Source organism: Corythoichthys intestinalis, chromosome 22 (assembly GCF_030265065.1).
Source record: "Corythoichthys intestinalis isolate RoL2023-P3 chromosome 22, ASM3026506v1, whole genome shotgun sequence".
Lineage (NCBI taxonomy): Eukaryota > Metazoa > Chordata > Actinopteri > Syngnathiformes > Syngnathidae > Corythoichthys > Corythoichthys intestinalis.
Window position 1 is genome coordinate 16,669,333 of NC_080416.1, and position 21,616 is coordinate 16,690,948.

Genomic DNA, 21,616 nt, shown 5'->3' on the forward strand with positions numbered 1-21,616 from the left:
GTTCAGACTGGTCCACATTATTGATACACCTGACAGGTTGCTGTGGTAACAAAGGCGTCATCCAGCATAGATTGATGTAACATAGTCAAATTCCATTTGAGCTGTTCAGACTGAGAAGCATCTTGTCCAAATCTGATATGACACTCCCTCCCATAAGTGGTATCAATTAGTCTCACAAATATCAGATTTCTGTGCTTTGAGACTGTTCAGACAACAAAAGAGCTATCTAGTTTCAATCTCTGATGTTGCCTGCCAGTCTGAACAAGGCCTAACAATTTCAGATTCAAGTTAAAAAAACACACATGATTGCATAATTTAGTCAAATTTCGTGCATCATTTTCAAGCTGTGATTTATAGAATACAATTAAAGCTAACATCCAATAGAAAGCACTCGGTTTTGTGGTGTAAGCAAATGTACAGTATAGCTTTCAGAACAGCTTGCGGCATATTTACTTGTTTATGATTTTCCACTGAAACAGTGGGCATACATTCTATATCCCCAAGTATTTGTATACAATCAATTATACACAATGATATACCTTTTTCATCAATTCACAAATAAACTGTGATTATTATCGCTATCATAGACACAGGTGAACGATCTCCTATTTTGTACGACCATCATGCCAAATTAAGGTTTACTTTCACTTTACAGAACAAACAGGATGTCTTTTTGGAGTAACAGAGCTGCCGTCTTTACACAAATAGCAAACCTGCCATTAAATACTGGCAGGGTTGTCTTTCCTTCTGTCATCACAATGAGTAAAATACGTCTGTGCGGAAATATAAGACTGACTTGCGACTGGGCCCCCTGGCTTTCCAGACCAAAACAAGCTCTCTACTCTCAGACATGAACATGAAAACCCCTTTCGCAGAAAGTCAGCTCATATGGTATTTGTCTGTGTTCTTCATGTCACGTCCAACTACAGGATGCATTTGTCAAAGCATTACAGTGACGCACTTTGACATCTGCAACTTCACCTATTTGCTGAAGAGGGACTCACTACTACTGTATACACACATACACACACACACGCGCACATACATACATACAGTATATATATATATATATATATATATATATATATATATATATATATCAGAGGTTGCGCTAGACATTTTCGTTGTCTGTCATTTTGACTGACAGGGTCATAAAAATCCGGTCATAGTCTATTTTTACCCGTCACTTAAATTTTTAAAATGATAATGATGACATATTCAATAGTATTTAGTTTTCATTCATTTTTAATTAATATTGTAACGCTTGCTTGGCGGCGAAAAATTAGACACGGAAGTCGTGGTATTTTTCTCCCTTTTTACTCTGCTTACCGCCAACAACTCCGCCCCCAAAGAAAAGGAGGCAACGATATAGACCCCAATCACCAACGTCACACAATGATCTTAATTGTGGTTGTCAGCCCAAAATCTTCTAAATATATATTAAATGCATCTTACCAGATATAAAAAGACTACTACATAGTCTGTGGTGATCGTTTGGTGCCCAGATTTCTTGTCGAATTACAGCAGTCCATCTCGCTCTCATCTTCGCGTCTCTCAGAATACGGTAGAACTTCAAGTCTCTCCGTCTATCTTCTCTGCAACCTGTCAAAATGACTGACGGACTTCAGTTTTTTCCGTCACCGTTTTAAAAAACCGGTCAACGACGGAAAATTTCCGGTTAACGCGACCCCTGATATATATATATATATATCTCAATACTGAATGCTTATGACAAAGGTCATTTAAGTGTCATCTGGCAAATTATGTCACTAACTCCATCTATATCCAGCTCGGATCTTTTACATCCATTCAAAAGTGAGATCATTTGCCAGATTATACTAAATGACATCTGTTATAAGCATTCGTTAATGCTTATAACAGTGTCATGTCCTAATTTTGATTGTATTATGACAGTCTTATGGCGCCACTGTCAAATAAACTGTTACCATAATGGCCGAATGAAGTTTCTTGAAACAATGAAGCTTTGCAGCCAATTGGTTCAAAGCTTCATGGTGCTTCATTTGGTCTTATGACAGTCCTATGATGCCGCTGTCAAATAAATTGTAACTGGTTATTATCTTTTTGTGTAAATATCCCACAATACAGTGAGGACAGCTGCGGCTTATAGTCCAGTGCGGCTTATCTATGAACAAATGTTGTTTTTGTGTCGAATCTGGTGGGTGGCGGCTTATAGTCAGGTGCGCCTTATAGTACAAAAATTGTGGTGTACATATATATACACACATATATATAAGCAGGGGTGAAAGTGGCTAAAATTTCTTGCCGGAACTCCCCGACGTGAAGGCCACCGCGGAGCCAGAAATTTTATTTATTATTAATTTTTCATTCAAAATTGTATTTTTTCAATGATTTGCAAAATAAATGTTAACAAAAACAGCAATAACCCCAACCTCCATCTCCTTATTTTCATATTCCCTCATTTCCTCACATACTAAATGCCAAATCTCAATTTTAACTACTTAAGAACATAGGATATATATCAAAATTGAAGTTAATGTAAACATTTACTTTTTTTTTTTTTTTTTTTTTAAATAATAAAGATATAAGTAAATGCATTCAGAAAAAGAAGTACAAATGAGTTATATTATGCAGAGTGAAATGGAATATATTTTGAATATCGTGCAAACATTGACTTTTTTAAATTATAAGGAAATGAATAAGTATCCTAACATAAATGAACAAAACCCAACTGTTTCGGTGCACTTAAAGATTTGATCAATTTGATGTTGCATTGCCCTTTGTTTGTCACATCAATTCAACAAACTTTTTTTTTCTTGCAGTTCCAGAAAACATGCACATTTGAACCAATCAGAGCTAACCATCTCTGCTGATCACATGTCAGAATATCAGCCAATTGAACGGACAAATGAGTCCAGGCATTTTGCTTTGCTGCGTGCATTCGCACATTGACGTGACTCATCATCGTCAGACTCAGATAACTGCAGCAGCTGGGAAAACCTCCATGCCGTCCGTGGAATTAAATCAATAATAAATATTGGTAGAAACGGATTACGCCACACAAGCACTTTATTATGCTTGTTGTTAACACTTGTGTATGTAAATCTGATGTTGGTAGATTGTGCTGAAATGCATGTGTGGCAGCTTAGCATTTTTTTTTTTTTTTTTTTTGGACATAGCGTTTTGACAGTTGCTGTCATATTTTCGGAATCAAAGCACCGTGTACCGGAACAGCATTCCGGCCCTGAATCTTATACCGGAACTGCGTTCCTGACCATTCTGGCCCACTTTCACCCCTGTATATAAGTATATGATTATAAAAGCATAACTTGCTTCCTAACATGTGCTCGTTTCTCTTCAGATGTACTGTGTCCAAACATGAAAGTCCAACCTGATCGCTTTCAACACAACAGTAGCAGTCATGGCCTTCAGCAGGTTCCAGGTATGTGCAAAACACACTGTAGCAACGGTGTCTGTCACTGTCACAGTCCTAATTCCTATGTTTTGATTAAGTAGACATGACTCTTTCTGGGTTGGTTGATAAGCTCCCAATATTCAGCTTATCTTCAACTTTACTTGGAAAGTTCATATGGGGGGAATTTTGGATGTATTATGTCTATTTATGTTTGACATGTTCCATTGGAATCACTGTCAAGAAAGTGCACACTTCAAAGCTTGATGGGCTTTGAACTCGGTATTACATTCACATTGAATATTGTAATAACATCCTCCAAGGATGCATGGTCAACCTAAAGTGATCTTCTAGTGTAACCAACATGACAGTGATGAGTGCACTTTCCAAATTGGAAAAGGGCTTATCATATTGACCCTTTAAATACGTGTGAGTCCTCTACTTGGAAAACTTTTGGACTGTCCTGTGAGATGTTCCCGTTTTCCCGTTAAACTTTTCTGAGAACACTTGGACAACATTTCTCCAGAAATTTGGGATGTTGTTACAAGAGTGTCTTTCATTGGGGGGGTTGTGAGTTCCTGTCTAGATCTCCCACCCACGTGAATTACACAAAGAGAAAAAACAGATGGATGGACTGTTTGTACGATTGTGGAAATAAGAGGTGCCGAAGTTTGCAGAGGAAATCATGTCAATTAGTCTTCATCCATTAGCGGTAGTCCGTTTCCCCTAGAGGAGTGTTATTGATTGAGCTGGCTCCTCATTCCTATTTCCTAGATGAGGGTCAGGTTTTACATTGACTGGTTATGCACACAAATTCATCTGAAACTGCATTTTAAAACTAAAATAGAAGCTATGTGAAGGTCAACTCCACCAACAAGACATTAGGCTTATATATTTGATATGCATTCAGTAGGGAGCAAATCTCCATTAAGGTCATAAATTGGATCAGCACACGTTATATATTGGAGTGTATAACAACATACTGATTTGCATTTTTATGGTTAAGATTCATAAATTATTCATTGAGGAATTAGTGTTGGGAAATCTTCAATTTCTTGACAAAAGTGGAATAAAACACCCTTGTAAATCGAACGGGTAAACTAACAGTGATAAATAGCATTACTTTTCCTCCATTCATTATCTATATGGGTTGCCCTCATAAGGATTGCAGGTGAGGTGGGTTTTTATCCCAGTTGGGATAATTAACAGTAGTTTTTATCATGGAATTAAATTGTTGATTATTATTTCGCATCACAATAAAGTAGTTGGCACATCTGCTTCACAGTCCAGAGGTTGTGGATTCAATTCCTGTGGGATGTGTATTTGGTTCCCATTTTGTGGGTTTTCTCCAGTACTTCCTGCCACATTCCAAAAACATGCATGATAGGTTTAATGAAGACTCCAAATCTTGCGTAGGTGTGATTGCAATATATTCCTGGATAAATACAATTACAATACATAACATCCTGTAGACAGTATTTCTTCAGTTCCCTCTCAGAGTTTGTGTCTATGTAATAAGTGTCAGTGGTTGTCTCTTTCTGTGTTTGTGCCCTGTGGTTGGCTGGTGACCTGTCCAGAGGGTAATCTGTCTTTACTCCCAAACTCAGCTGTGATGGGCTATAGCTTACTCGCGACCGTATATAGAAGTACAGAAAATAAATGTTTGCTATTCATTCCAACATTCCAGTCAATCCCCTTGTCAGGAAACATAACTCAAATTTGAACAGAGCTGTTCTTCGTTTCTTGAGATTAGAAGAATGCATAGCGTCATAGTGAGTTGTCAGGTCATAACCACCAAGACAACTGCGGTCTATTCCGGTTTTGTATCCGCCGTAGGCCGTCTGGTCGAACCCTTCCGTCTGAACGTGCTGTGGCGTAAATACTCACATCTGGTCCAATCAAAAGAGCCTCGCCATGTCCACCAGTCAGTGAACTCATCTGGCGTTTCCCGCAGGTTCTCCTCATCCCACTCCAGCCCTCCTCCCCCCTGACGTTTTTGGAGCCGTCCAAAATAACTTTCTGACTTGATTATACAGTACAGCAAGCATCGCCCGTCCAAATTACAACTGTGTGCAACGATGGCCTCCAAACAACCACGCAGAGGCAGCGTGGTGTGCACTGAGTGTGCGCTATGCAAGCTTGCATTGCACGAGCGGTACGGTACACCTAAAAAAAAAATAGTAACAGGGTCAAATCAGAAAGCTGTTCAATTCATCAGCTTTATCTGAATTTTATTGGAATTTAGATTTGTAAATCATAGCTTTTTCCTATGTAATTGCTATTTTCACATGCGTTGCTTCCCCTTGATTTAATGGCATTTATGTATATATATATATATATATATATATATATATATATATATATATATATATATATATTTATATGAAAAAAAAAACAACTTCTGGGCTCTCCTTTCAAAAATTACATACTAGAATCTGAAACTGTTTCTTAACACTTTCAAGGACAGTGGTCAATACAGTGGATATTTATTCAAAAGTTGTCATTATCTTAACTCATTCACTGCCAGCCCAGGTCACAGCGTACTGTATGTGTTGTTGTAGTGAGCGTAAGCGGATTTTAAGGGGGGGGCAGCCCCCCCCCGTGGTCAAAAAGTACCATTGCATGTAATTGACTCTCCTATATACTAGTATATATAAAACATATAAAAATGATCCAAAAAAAAAAAAAATTATAATGGGTCGAAATTATTTTTCGAGCATAATATATATCCTATATATACAGTGCCTTGCAAAAGTATTCGGCCCCCTTGAATCTTGCAACCTTTCGCCACATTTTAGGCTTCAAACATAAAGATATGAAATTTAATTTTTTTGTCAAGAATCAACAACAAGTGGGACACAATCGTGAAGTGGAACAACATTTATTGGATAATTTAAACTTTTTTAACAAATAAAAAACTGAAAAGTGGGGCGTGCAATATTATTCGGCCCCCTTGCGTTAATACTTTGTAGCGCCACCTTTTGCTCCAATTACAGCTACAAGTCGCTTGGGGTATGTTTCTATCAGTTTTGCACATCGAGAGACTGACATTCTTGCCCATTCTTCCTTGCAAAACAGCTCGAGCTCAGTGAGGTTGGATGGAGAGTGTTTGTGAACAGCAGTCTTCAGCTCTTTCCACAGATTCTCGATTGGATTCAGGTCTGGACTTTGACTTGGCCATTCTAACACCTGGATAAGTTTATTTTTGAACCATTCCATTGTAGATTTGGCTTTATGTTTTGGATCATTGTCCTGTTGGAAGATAAATCTCCGTCCCAGTCTCAGGTCTTGTGCAGATAACAACAGGTTTTCTTCCAGAATGTTCCTGTATTTGGCTGCATCCATCTGCCCGTCAATTTTAACCATCTTCCCTGTCCCTGCTGAAGAAAAGCAGGCCCAAACCATGATGCTGCCACCACCATGTTTGACAGTGGGGATGGTGTGTTCAGGGTGATGAGCTGTGTTGCTTTTACGCCAAACATATCATTTTGCATTGTGGCCAAAAAGTTCAATTTTGGTTTCATCTGACCAGAGCACCTTATTCCACATGTTTGGTGTGTCTCCCAGGTGGCTTGTGGCAAACTTTAAACGAGAAATGGTATCTTTGAGAAATGGCTTTCTTCTTGCCACTCTTCCATAAAGGCCAGATTTTTGCAGTGTACGACTGATTGTTGTCCTATGGACAGACTCTCCCACCTCAGCTATAGATCTCTGCAGTTCATCCAGAGTGATCATGGGCCTCTTGGCTGCATCTCTGATCAGTTTTCTCCTTGTTTGAGAAGAAAGTTTGGAAGGACGGCCGGGTCTTGGTAGATTTGCAGTGGTCTGATGCTCCTTCCATTTCAATATGATGGCTTGCACAGTTCTCCTTGAGATGTTTAAAGCTTGGGAAATCTTTTTGTATCCAAATCCGGCTTTAAACTTCTCCACAACAGTATCTCGGACCTGCCTGGTGTGTTCCTTGGTTTTCATAATGCTCTCTGCACTTTAAACAGAACCCTGAGACTATCACAGAGCACGTGCATTTATACGGAGACTTGATTACACACAGGTGGATTCTATTTAGCATCATCGGTCATTTAGGACAACATTGGATCATTCAGAGATCCTCACTGAACTTCTGGAGTGAGTTTGCTGCACTGAAAGTAAAGGGGCCGAATAATATTGCACGCCCCACTTTTCAGTTTTTTATGTGTTAAAAAAGTTTAAATTATCCAATAAATGTTGTTCCACTTCACGATTGTGTCCCACTTGTTGTTGATTCTTGACAAAAAAATTAAATATCATATCTTTATGTTTGAAGCCTGAAATGTGGCGAAAGGTTGCAAGATTCAAGAGGGCCGAATACTTTTGCAAGGCACTGTAAATATATATATGAATTAGAGAAAAAATGTTTTTTTAAAATGATTTTCTTCATTGATTGAAAATATATATTTTTTTGATTTACGCAACTTTATGGGGGATTGAATGATTTAGACACAAATGTCCTAATCATAATCTGGCCCAAACACAAAAAGGATTGCTTCAATCAAAACTTTTTCAGTGAAAAATTAAGTGTTGAAATGTAAATTTTTCAAATATTAAATATATATATATATATATATATATATATATATATATATATATATATATATATATATATATATATATATATATATATATATATATATATATATATATATTTCTTTATATATATATATATTTCTTTATATATCACCAATATATCTCAAATATTTGTTTGCATTGAAAACTTTTTTCTTTGATTGAAAATGTTTTTCTTTTTGATTGAAGTGTTTTTATTTATAAATGTATATTTTTTAAACTTATTTTTTTATTGAATAATAGAGAAAAATATCCAAGCCAAAATGGGACCCAAACACAAATCAACATTACTTCAATCAAAAAGTTGCTTCAATCACAAAACAAAAAAACAAAACTTGACTTAAATAAAAATAAAAACAATAAAAATTAATCAAAGAAAAATAGCTTTCACATGCATTTTTTCAAGTTTTTTGAGTTTCAGATTTATTTTTGCTTTCAAACACATTTTTTTTTTTCGATTGAAGTGACTTGTTTTGGTTGAAAATATATATATTTTGATTTAAGCAACTGGGTCCGCCCAGGGGATACAATTTTTGACTGGGGTAACTACATTGGCACGACACAGGCGGGCGTACCAAATTCAATGGATGACGATCTTGGCGGAAAGTATTGCCTAAGCAACCTGATTTAGAATTCCCCTCAAGAATGATGGGAAACAAAACACGCTAATTATCAACTTATTATTATAAATATTCTTGTAAGTTAATTTCATTGCTGACACTGCGTTTTGGGGTCATCAACATGTTGTGCCCCCCCCTGCCCCAAAAGTCAAACTCCGTCTATGGTAGTGAGTAAAAGAGGGAAATTGATATTGAACACCGACAGTGAAGAAAATAAGTATTTGAACACCCTGCTATTTTGCAAGTTCTGCCACTTAGAAATCATGGATGGATCTGAAATTTTCATTGTGTGTGCATGCCCACCGTGAGAGAGATAATCTATAAAGAAAAGTCCAGAAATCACAATGTATATTTTTTTAACTATTTATTTGTGTGATACAGTTGCAAATAAGTATTTGAACAACTGAGAAAATGAATGTTTATCTTTAGTACAGGACCCTTTGTTTGCAACAGATTTGACACAGATCTTTTCTCGATCAGTCAGGTTTCTGGGCTGTTGCTGAGAAACGTGGAGTTTGAGCTCCCTCCAAAGGTTTTCTATTGAGTTTAGGTCTGGAGACAGGCTAGGCCGTGCTAGAACCTTCTAATGGAGCCACTCCTTGGTGATCCTGGCTGTGTGCTTCGGGTCATGCTTCAATGCTCTGACTGAGGGAAGGAGGTTGTTCCCCAAAATCTCACAATACAGGGCCCCAGTCATCCTCTCTTTAATACAGTGCACTCATCCTGTCCCATGTGCAGAAAAACACTCCCAAAGTATGATGATACCACCCCCATGCTTCACAGTAGGGATGGTGTTCTTGGGATAGAACTCATCATTCTTATTCTTTCAAACACAGTTAGTGGAATCATGACCAAAAAGTTCTATTTTGGTCTCATCCGACAACAAAATTTGCTCTCATGACTCCTCTGTATCATCCAAATGGCCATAGGCAAACTTAAGACGGGCCTTGACATGTGCTGGTTTAAGCAGGGGAACCTTCAGTGCCATGCATGATTTCAAACCATGACGTCTGAGTGTATTGCCAACAGTAACCTTGGAAACGGTGGTCCCAGCTCTTATCAGGTCATTGATCAACTCCTGTTGTGTAGTTCTGGGGTGATTCCTCACCTTTCTTAGGATCATTGAGACCCCACGAGGTGATATCTTACATAGGGCTCCACTCTGATTGAGATTGACCGTCATGTTTAGCATCTTCCATTTTCTCATGATGGCTCGAAAAGTGGACCTTTTTTTCACCAAGCTGCTTGGCAATTGCTCCGTAGCCCATTCCTGCCTTGTCTCTGGTGTCTTTGCACAGCTCTTTGGTTTTGGCCATGTTACTAGTTTGAGTCTTACTGATCGTATGGGGTGGACAGGTGTCTTTATGCAGCTGACAACCTCAAACAGGAGCATCTGATTCACCATAATACATGGAGTGGTGCTGAACTTTTAACAGGTGGACTAACAGGTCAGAATTCTATCTGATAGACAGGTGTTCAAATACTTATTTGCAGCTGTGTCTCACAAATAAATCGTTAAAAAATCATGCATTGTCATTTTATTCTTTTTTGATTATCTCTCTCACAGTGGACATGCAACAACGATGGAAATTTCAGACCCCTCCATGATTTCTTAGTGGGACAACTTGCAAAATAGCAGGGTGTTCAAATACTTATTTTCTTCATTATATTGACAGTGAGAGACCATCATCCGATCGCTTACAGCTCCTCCAAGTTTAAATGAATTGGACGTCCATACTGTCAATGGCAACCAAAGAGTTAAGCTATGTAAGGTCAAAAGAGGTAAATAAAATAAAACAAAACATACATAAATAAAATTCCCACAGAAAAATACACTATTATGCATAATGATAAATATACATATAGCTCCTTCAATTGATTAATTATATTCAATCATTCGTTCATCTAAGTACTGGACCGGTTAACCTCACAAGGGATGCAGGGGTGCTGGAGCATATCCCAGCTAACAATGGGCAGGAGGCAAGGTCCACCCGGAACTGGTTGCCAGCCTGTCGCAGGGCACATAGAGAAAGACAACCATCCACGCACACACTCACACCTACAGACAATTTGGAGCGTTCAGTCAGCCTATCCTGCATGTTTTTGGGATGTGGGAGGAAGCCGGAGTACCTGCAAAGAACCCACGCAGGCACGGGGAGAACATGCAAATTTCACACAGTGAGCACGGAGCTGGTATTGAACCAAAAATCTCAGAACTGTGAGGCGGACGTGCTAACCACTCTTTCACTGTGCGGCCTTTAATTAATTCATTTTATTTTGAATTGTTTTCTATATATATATATTTTACTGCCCATTGCAAAATATATGGTGGCAACACTAATACTACAATTGGATGTCAAATGAGGGCTGCAAAATAATGTCCTTTGGGTCGCAATTGACCCCCGGGCCACCATTTTGAGACCACTATCCTATATAGGGTGTGACAAAATATCAAAATGGTGATATATCGTGATACTTAGTATTTCAAAAGGTTATCGATATGCTCCTGCCGAGAATCGAGATATCGTTTTAAAAAAGTGTCAATGAATGTCCAAAAGGGCGGCACGGTGGTGAGTGGTTAGCACGCCTGCCTCACAGTTCGAGATCAGGGGTTCAATCCCGGGCTTCGGCCTTCCTGTGTGGAGTTTGCATGTTCTCCCCGTGCCTGCGTGGGTTTCCTCCGGGAACTCCGGTTTCCTCCCACATCCCAAAAACATGCATGGTAGGCTGACTGAACACTCCAAATTGTCTGTAGGTGTGAGTGTGTGCGTGAATGGTTGTATGTCTCCTTGTGCCCTGCGATTGGCTGGCAACCAGTTCAGGGTGTCCCCTGCCTACTGTCAGTTGTTAGCTGGGATAGGCTCCAGCACCTCCGCGACCCTCGTGAGGAAAAAGCGGCATGGAAAATGAATGAATGAATGAATGAATGTCCAAAAGAAAAATGAACGAACAAATTGCTACCAAAATGTTCCACTATAATAATGTCTTGGTTAGCTCTTAGGCTGCATTGACGGGGCAAACGCCCAATCCATTTAGACTGGGAACGTTCGTTCATTTGAAACCAGAGCATTAACGTCATTCTGTCCAGTGGTGTTACCAGGATGCCCGGTGTGGGTGGGCATTAGTCTTACCTGGGTCGGCAAAAAAACAAAAAACAAAAAAAACAACCTATAATGCTCAAGTAGGTCGAAATCCAGCGTAGGGCTACTGCACCTTAAAACATGTCTTTGTTTTCTTGAGATAACTGTTGTTGTGATTTGGTCTAAACAAATCAATCAATCAATCAATCAATCAATCAATCAATCAATCAATCAATCAATCAATCAATCAATCAATCAATCAATCAATCAATCAATCAATCAATCAATCAATCAATCAATCAATCAATCAATCAAATTTATTTATGTAGCCCTTTACAAAACCTGAAAAGCCCTCAAAGTGCTTTACAACAAAACATGACTCAAGATAAATAAAAGGCAGGAAAGTATTTAACAATGACATTAAGAAAAAAAGAAATGAAACAAAAACAGCACACCACGATAGAAGTCCAGCAAATAAAACAATAAAACCCTAAAGCAAATAAAAGTTGATTTGATTTTATTTGACTTAGAACACATCCATAACTGAACAGTATGGACATGCAGGTGACAATGTTTTTTTTAGGTAACCTATTGTGGTTCCTCGGTTTTTAAAATTATTATTATAGTTATTCTTTGTTCCGCAGCCCCTTTGAGTTCAATTTGACCCCCTTAGAATGCTTCAAAATGCACCAAAATAAGCAGGCAAGTGAAGATAGGTGCAATGTTTGATACCATGTAAAGACAAATTCCAATTACACTATGTAGCCTCCCCGAGCAGTCATTTTTGTCCCGCCGACGCTTTGAGCCCTACTTTGACCCCTCAGAATGCTTCAAAACTCACCAAACTCAACAGCCAGGTGAACACTGGTGAAAACTTTGATAAAATGTAAAAAAAAAAAATAAAAAAAAAAAAAAAAAAAGAAAATCAAAATATGCGTAAATGTGTGTAGCGCCCCCTAGAAACAAAACCAACATTTCATTTATTTATTTATTTATTGTTAAGGTGAAAGAGGAGGTAACAACGCAAAGGTTTAAACTTAGAACACATCAGTACCATATGAATGGGATACCATACGCGGTGCCCAGACTGCCGTTAGTACTACATCCAGTTTTCTTTGGGTGGGCAGAGCGTGTCCACTGCCCCCCACCCCCAGGTAAATTCTGTCCGATTTTCAGGGCATTCACAGGTCACTCTCTGTTCATTTTAGGGCATTTACAGGTCATTTTCTGTTGAGTTTGAGTCACTGCCTATTCATTTGGGGTTCCCAAGTCACTTCCTGTTCTGTAACACAAAATAAACAGGAAGAGACCCATAAAATACCCCAAATCAACAGGAAGTAACTGAAAATCAACTGGAAAATGACCTTAAATGGCCCAAAATGACCTCATTGCCTGGCATTGGCTGCCACTACTGGCTTTAGACGTTCAATCCGTTTGAAGTCGGAGGGATGGCCACCCTCCCAGTTCAAAAGGATTGGACGTCTACAAGTGATAAACTCATTCCAATTCACAGCAGAAGCTTGTTTTTCTGTTTATTAGTTGTTTGTAGAATATCCTAGAATGATCTCCTGACCAATGTATTGATAATCCTTGTACCGCCATATCGTCAGATCATGTTATCGTGAGCTTTGTATCGCAAATCAGATCGTATCGTAAGGTACTAAGAGGTTTCCACTCCTAATCCTATATGAATCTAATAAAACATTTAAGAAAAAAAATCGTAATTTGTGCATGAAATCCTTATATGCCTTTTAAGAGGTACAGAAATGACCATCAACTCATCTGGACAAACTGGTCCAATTGTGCGTGCGTCACCATAGCTACAGAGTTTGTTTATTATATAAGGGAGTGTCCCCTCTTCGCCACACGAAATCTGTACACGGTCTGTGGCTGCGCCACTTCAAACGACAAACTTGTGCACGTGTACTTAAAGGCTCACAATTGGGGAGTGTACCAGTGATAGTGACTTATTTTTTCCCTCTCCTTGGAACACACGAGCCAACATTTGACACAGCGTCACTGACGTTCATATAAATCCTTACTTGACCTCAATACTGGAGTGACGTATGTGTGCTTCTTTTTATTGTGTTCTCATGCAGGCTTTGACTTGATGGAGTACTTCAGTGTCAGAGATATTTTGGGCACCAGACTTGATGAGGGTCAAAGTGCATATGTCCGTCTTGGCACTATGCCCATTGTACAGCAGACTGAGTAAGTAGCTAAAGCATTGCAATATCTGCACATGTTGGTTTAAAAGTTCATATTGTATTTTGTATGCTTCATGGAAATGGTGATAGTAATTAGACGTCAAGGTCAAGTTTCGTTGGCTAGGAAACAAAAAAAAAACAACTATCCAACCAAGGTTGAAATTAAACAGGAACTTGTCCATTTAGGTCAAATTGTTCAAGCTTGGACTGTTTAAAAAAAAAAAATCCTTGTCAAATTAGGCTTAGTTTTTTTGTCTACACCAGCTAATGCTGAAGAAGCATTACCTCAAAGTTAGATGATCAATTTAAGGATTTGCCATGGAAAAAGGGAAACACTATTATTAGATGTACAGTGGGGCAAATAAGTATTTAGTCAACCACCAATTGCGCAAGTTGTCCTACTTGAAAAGATTAGAGAGGCCTGTAATTGTCAACATGGGTAAACCTCAACCATGAGAGAAAGAATGTGAAAAAAATCGCATTGTTTTATTTTTAAAGAATTTATTTTCAAAATAGAGTGGAAAATAAGTATTTGGTCACCTACAAACAAGCAAGATTTCTGGCTGTCAAAGAGGTCTAACTTCTTCTAACGAGGTCTAACGAGGCTCCACTCGTTACCTGTATTAATGGCACCTGTTTTAACTCATTATCGGTATGTAAGACACCAGTCCACAACCACAGTCAGTCACACTCCAAACTCTACTATGGCCAAGACCAAAGAGCTGTCGAAGGACACTAGAGACAAAATTGTAGACCTGCACCAGGCTGGGAAGACTGAATCTGCAAAAGGTAAAACGCTTGGTGAAAAGAAATCAACTGTGGGAGCAATTATTGGAAAACGGAAGACATACAAGACCACTGATAATCTCCTTTGATCTGGGGCTCCATGCAAGATCTCACCCCGTGGCATCAAAATGATAACAAGAACGGTGAGCAAAATTTCCAGAAGCACACGGGGGGACCTAGTGAATGACCTACAGAGAGCTGGGACCACAGTAACAAAGGCTACTATCAGTAACACAATGCGCCGCCAGGGACTCAAATCCTGAACTGCCAGACGTGTCCCTCTGCTGAAGTCAGTACACGTCCAGGCCCGTCTGCGGTTCGCTAGAGAGCATTTGGATGATCCAGAAGAGGACTGGGAGAATGTGTTATGGTCAGATGAAACCAAAAAAGAACTTTTTGGTAGAAACACAGGATCTCTTGTTTGGAGGAAAAAGAATACTGAATTGCACCATACCCACTGTGAAGCATGGGGTGGAAACATGCTTTGGGGCTGTTTTTCTGCAAAGGGACCAGGACGACTGATCTGTGTAAAGGAAAGAATGAATCGGGCCATGTATCAAGAGATTTTGAGTGAAAATCTCCTTCCATCAGCAAGGGCTTTGAAGATGAGACGTGACTGGGTCTTACAGCAGGACTATGATCCCAAACACACAGCCAGGGCAACAAAGGAGTGGCTTTGTAAGAAGCATTTCAAGGTCCTGGAGTGGTCTAGCCAGTCTCCAGATCTCAACCCCATAGAAAAGTTGAAAGTCCGTGTTGCCAAACAACAGCCCCAAAACATCACTGTTCTAGAGGAGATCTGCATGGAGGAATGGGCCAAAATACCAGCAACACTGTGTGAAAAGCTTGTGAAGAGTTACAGAAAACGTTTGGCCTCCGTTATAGCCAACAAAGGGTACATAACAAAGTATTGAGATGAACTTTTGGTATATACCAAATGCTTATTTTCCACCATGATTTGCAAATAAATTATTTAAAAATCAAACAATGTGATTTTCTGTTTTTTTTTTCTCCACATTCTGTCTCTCGTGGTTGAGGTCTACCCATGTTGACAATTACAGGCCTCTCTAATATTTTTTGAACTGGGAGAACTTGCATAATTAGTGGTTGACTAAATACTTATTTGCCCCACTGTATAAGTATTTAGATAATACTTTTGGAGTCTCTTTAACATCTTTAACAATTGTTTATCATGTGCATGGATACTTATATGCATGTAGTGGAATGGAAATGTTCCAATTCCAATTATCTAAATCATAATTGGAGAACGATGTAAAGCTGCTGGAACCAATCCCTCCAAAAGCTAATTTAAATCGTGCCCTAATTAATGCATTTGTCAGCTAGGAAAAAAATGATGATTAAAAATGCTAACTTTTTACTCTTGCTAAGCTTTGGTTAGAGGAATAAAAAGTGTTTTAATCTACATAATCTAAGGCGTTCTTGTGATTTGACGTGATGTGAAATCAAATTAAAAAGAAAATGTGCTGTTCTTCTGACTCACTTTGTACTGCGTTTGACACATTTGGCTTGGTCCATTTTATGTATTCCTCAGAGACTCATTGGGCATGCAATATAAACAAAATGTTGGAAATACACAGTGGGCAAACCGCTGGTCTCAGGACCACCCACTGACTGCATGAAGATAGGAAATGTGATTAATATTATACACTGTCATTACAGAACTACAACTATCCATTATTTGTTGTAATATTAAGTGAAAGTGCTTTCTTTCCACAGAGACGTGTTCCCCCAGGGATTGCCAGATGAATACGCCTTTGTGACGACGTTTAAATTCAGGAAAACCTCAAGGCGAGAAGATTGGTACCTTTGGCAGATATTTGACAAATATGGAATCCCACAGGTGGGTCAGCAATCCCAAAAAGGCAATAAGTGGAAAGGTTTTCAGTTTTTTTCTGAATCACTCCCTTAATTTGGGGCAGGATCATGATTATTTACATTATTATTAAATTAAAATTATTAGTATGAACAAACAAATGTGACATGAATGATAAATAAGTATAATCATACTGTATGTTGATGAGAATGTAAATTAAGTTTGATTTTAGTCAAATCTATTGTGAGTTTATAAAAAGTCTTATATCTATCGTATTTTCAGCACTATAAACCGCACCTAAAAGCCTTCTATTTTCCCAAAAACAGACAATGTGCCTTATAATCTGATGCGCGTTATATATAAAGAAGATCATTATTGGTTAAAGGGGAAGTTCAGAATTTTTGACGTCAGGCTTAATCTTCGAATTAGTGGAGGTTTCATTAATAGGTGCAGTTGATTTCGACAAATTCCATGCAGTTTGCTAGTTATTTGTTGGTTTCAGGGCTTCGGAGTGGCTAAGCTAACGTGAGTCAATGATACTGCTAACCATACTAATAAAAAAAAACATATGCACGCATGAGAGCAACTGATGACCCGTGTAATCAATAGTTTTGGCTATGTTTTCAAGATAAAGTTATCAAAACTGACTATTTTATATCAATAATTGTAGTATGAACAGCAACATTTGTAATCCAGCAGCTCTGCAGAGAACATGCTGCCTAGGCAAGCGTGGCGGATTGATATCACATTGTTTTTTTTCACCGCTGATTCTTTTTGTGGGAACAAAAGGCACTCCCCAGCAGATTGAACACGAGTGGCCGAAGCCTATTGTGGTCTATTGTGGTCGCATTACGCATATACAAAAATTGTCCTGCAGAATGACATGAAATACGGCAGTTTGATGGGACATTGTTTTGGCCGCATGGGTATTTGGAACAGTGAACTGCATTTTGAATTTATGTGACGATGTTAGATCTGTTAATAACGTTTTTTTTTTTATTGGCGTGCTAAGCAGGCACCATAAACTCCTGCTAGCTTAACCACTCTGGAGCCTTGAAACGAACAAATATCTGAAAAACTACAATGGAAATTGTTGAATTCAACTCCACCGACTAATTAAATGCTCGCTAACTTGAAGATTAGGCGTAATGTCAAAAATTCTGAACTTCCCCTTTAATCATGGCTTGTGCAGCCAATTCTAGTGGATGTATAACACCACTACTACTACTGCACCTTATAATGTGGTGCTTCTATACATGGAAACAGTTTTAAATAGGCCATTCATTGAAGGTGCGCCTTATAGTCCGGAAAATATGGTGCTCACTTTGTTCTGTTTTACATTTTTTTTTTGAGAAATTGTATCTATTTATTTTGTTTATTCAATTTTGTGTAATTAATTTTGTTGGTTCGGTTGGTTTGTTCAGAGCATTTATTTTATTTTATTTTATTTTATTTTATTTTATTTTATTTTATTTTTTTAAAAAGTGTCATGACTTCATAAGATTCAGATTTTTTATCACTCAAAGTTTCTAAATTAATCCATTCATTTATTTGTTACTAGTCACCGATTCTTTGTCAATTATTTCTATATAAATGACACCAGCCTTTTTCTCCCCCAACACAATCCTATCCTTAATCTGTCATGTCAGGTGTCCATTAGGCTAGATGGTGAAAACAAGGCGGTGGAGTACAACGCCGTCGGCTTAACCCGTGACGCGGTCCGAGCCGTGTTCAAGAACTCCGAAGTGGACAACCTGTTCGACCGCAACTGGCACAAGATTGCTTTAAGCGTGGAGGCCAAGACTGTCTCTCTCTACCTGGACTGTAAACACATCCAGACGCTGCCCATTGGCGACAGAGAGGATATCGACATCCAAGGAAAGACTGTCATTGGAAAGAGATTATATGACAGCGTGCCCATTGATGTGAGTCTCTTTGCAAAGCGTCATCAATCTTTCTAGTCCACGGGGTCGCTCATGTGTCTGTTTACCGCACAGTTTGACCTCCAGAGGATGGTTATTTACTGCGACTCCAAACATGCCGAGTTGGAAACATGCTGCGATTTACCCAATGGCCCTGTAAGTACACATCAATGGAATTTCATGTGAACTTCCAGTTATTTTTGGCCTTTTTTTTGACTACTTGGTGTGTGTGTTGGTTTCATGAAATATTGCAATATCTAATAATATCATACCACAACTCATATGTTCCAACCGAGCTTGAATACTGATCTCTGGATGACCTTTTTGCATACACCCAAATAATTTCTGCAATATTTTAATGTATTGTGTGTCATTTTAGTGTCCAAAGAAGGTTGTGACCGAGGCGCCTCCTTTACCGATTCCCACCCCAACACCCACTACAGTGGAGCAGCAAAGGGGCCCCCAAGCCAACTGCTCCTGCCCTGCCGGAGACAAGGTGAATGCCTCCTTTACTTCTATTGGTCCTCCTGACTTGAATTCCCTCCAGGCATTTTCTTTAACGATGTTTCATTCCTCGTAGGGAGAGGCAGGTGCACCTGGCCGTGCAGGTCAAAAGGGTGAAAAGGTCTTCTACCCCACCTTTTAGCCATCTTTTGTTTGGCAATTACACACCGTTATGGTGTTTGACTGTGTGGACTACTTTCACAGGGTGAAGCCGGGCTTCGAGGTGCCACCGGCCTGACTGGCCTCCGAGGCGAAAAAGGAGAAAGTGTATGGATAAACTCAATTAAAAATAGATTCATTAATGAGTTTTAATACCAAACACACAAGTCATTTCGGACCGCATGCTTTCCCTTCCTTGTCTCTCTGGCTTTCTGCCAGCCTCGATAATAATTAATCCTTGTTGATTAATTATTTGCAGGGCAAAGTCATCTCAGTTAGAGGTGATAGAGGGGAGAAGGTAAGTAAACCTGTCGCTGATTGCGCTGCATGGGTCTTATTATAGTTTGTCAGCATGTATTCTCATCAATAGCATGTATTACTAAAGCTTTTCGTCCCACTTGAACATGTTCCATTCTACTTCTTTACATAGCGTACATTTTGAAAAAAGACAAAAGAAAAAGCACCAGACATGCTATTATACTATACAGGTAGTCCCCGGGTTACAACGTGCCCGTTTTACGTGATTTTGACTTTACAACGCCGGAGTCTCGTCCGTCATTTCGTCTCCAGTCGATTGTGATGCATGCTTTTATTTTGGCGCACGAAGCGCAGAGCAGGTAGTACTTCCTTACGCAAGTAAGAGCGCATGTACACACGAATAAGAACGCAAGCACACACAGGAGGAAGAGCGCATTTATGTACAAGAAGTGGGCAAGAGATGAGTGAGAGAGAGAGAGAGAGAGAGAGAGAGAGGGGATAGTTTACAGCTGCACGCCTGCGCGCACATTTGTTGATCGTGAAGCATCCACAGAGGCAACGCCTGTATATAACACCTTTTGTACTGTTTGTTGTGGGTTTTCAATTGTGGTGGAATACTGTAATTATTGCACTATAAGGCGCACCTAACTATAAGCCACCACCCACAAAATGTGACACAAAAACGGCATTTGTTCATTGATAAGCCGCGCTGGACTATAAGCCGCAACTGTCCTCACTGTATTATGAGATATTCACACCAAAAGATATTAACCGGTAACGCTTTATTTGACAACGACATCATAAGACTGTCATAAGACCAAATGAACCACCACGAAGCTTTGGAGCAATTGGCTGTCAACAATGCTGTTGTCCAACATGCCTCCTAGCATGCATTGCAGCGCTATAGATGTAAGTAGCAATCAAAATGCATGTTCTGTGCTGTTTCATTAACTGCTAGTTGTGGTATTTGGTAACACTTTATTTGACAGTGGGGTCATAAGACTGGATGTAAAAGATCCTAACTGGACAAAAATGGAGTTATTAACATAATTTGCCACACTTAATGACATCTGTCTTAGCCATTCAGTAATCCTCATGATAGTGTCATGTCATAAATATGACCATCTTATGACAGTCTTATGACACAACTGTCAAATGAAGTGTTACCAAATACCATAACAAGCAATTAATGAAACAACTGGAACAGTAACTGAATAAATATTTAGCACAGAACATGAATTTTGATTGTTATTTACATCTGTAGCGCTGCGATGCATGCTAGGAGGCATGTGTTGCCTATAAACCCAAATAAATCAACAAATAAGCCGCACTGGACTGTAAACCGCAGGATTCAAAATGAAGGAAAAATTAGCGGCTGATAGTCCGAAAATTACGTCATTTTTGATGATGTGGGGACGCTAACTGATTTGTATTACAGTTATTGAAGATGAAACTGATTTAATTGCATTTATATTTTAGTTCTATTCTGCAAGTGTTGATGTCATGAGCATCTGAAAAAAGTCAGCAAACCCTCATAGACATCTGACATTGTCATTCGAGAGTTTAGCTCACTATTTAGCTCGGACTTAGCATTAACGTCTTGGCGAGGACAGTACAATGACGTATAATACATGTTTTTGATAGTTATTTTGAGGTTTAGGGGTACTTTAAAGGGTTTCCGATTTACATGGAAATTCGGGCTACGTCGCCAGCGTAGAAACAGAACTCGTTCGTAACCCGGGGACTACCTGTACCCATTGAACTCATTAGGTGCCATTGACAGTTATAAATGTCCAATCCATTTTGACCGAGAGGGGTGCTAGCAGTGATCTTTTTAACTCATTGCCTGTCACTGACAACAATAGATGTCCAATCCATTTGAACTGGGAGGGTTGGCAGCAAATTAAGCATGTTCATTCGCTGCCAACCCTCCCAATTCAAATGGATTGGATGTCTACTCGTCACAAACTCCTTTAAATTCATAGCAGACAGATGAAAAGAGCCACAGTATTGGGCTTCTATCGCTGCCAATGGCAGGAATTTCATTTCTGCATGCATATTTCTTCTGGGCACAATTTGTTGCTTAAACAGCTAAAATTGTGACACAAACCAGCCCTGCACTGCGGTATAAAATAACACAGGTTGGGTCATTGAGTTGCACGGGGTGAAAGTGAATTCATCCCACTTTCATGCCTCTAATTGCACCTTTCAACGACTCACTCACAAGGGCATTTCCCCTGTGAAGTAATGCTG

General features: G+C 39.1%; 1 protein-coding gene across 4 annotated transcripts in view; it reads left to right on the plus strand.

Moving 5' to 3' along the window:
- col22a1 (collagen, type XXII, alpha 1) overlaps window positions 1-21,616 on the plus strand; it is a 75,327-nt gene that overhangs the window by 17,560 nt on the left and 36,151 nt on the right. For 2 of the 4 annotated variants that reach the window (XM_057828464.1, XM_057828463.1), the window contains exons 6-14: window positions 3,341-3,421; window positions 13,793-13,904; window positions 16,424-16,547; window positions 18,170-18,445; window positions 18,518-18,598; window positions 18,822-18,938; window positions 19,023-19,067; window positions 19,151-19,213; window positions 19,365-19,403. In XM_057828464.1, the coding sequence (XP_057684447.1) occupies window positions 3,341-3,421; window positions 13,793-13,904; window positions 16,424-16,547; window positions 18,170-18,445; window positions 18,518-18,598; window positions 18,822-18,938; window positions 19,023-19,067; window positions 19,151-19,213; window positions 19,365-19,403 (938 nt within the window). The remainder of the gene's footprint in view (window positions 1-3,340; window positions 3,422-13,792; window positions 13,905-16,423; window positions 16,548-18,169; window positions 18,446-18,517; window positions 18,599-18,821; window positions 18,939-19,022; window positions 19,068-19,150; window positions 19,214-19,364; window positions 19,404-21,616) is intronic. The other 2 variants (XM_057828465.1, XM_057828466.1) reach the window with 1 other exon arrangement.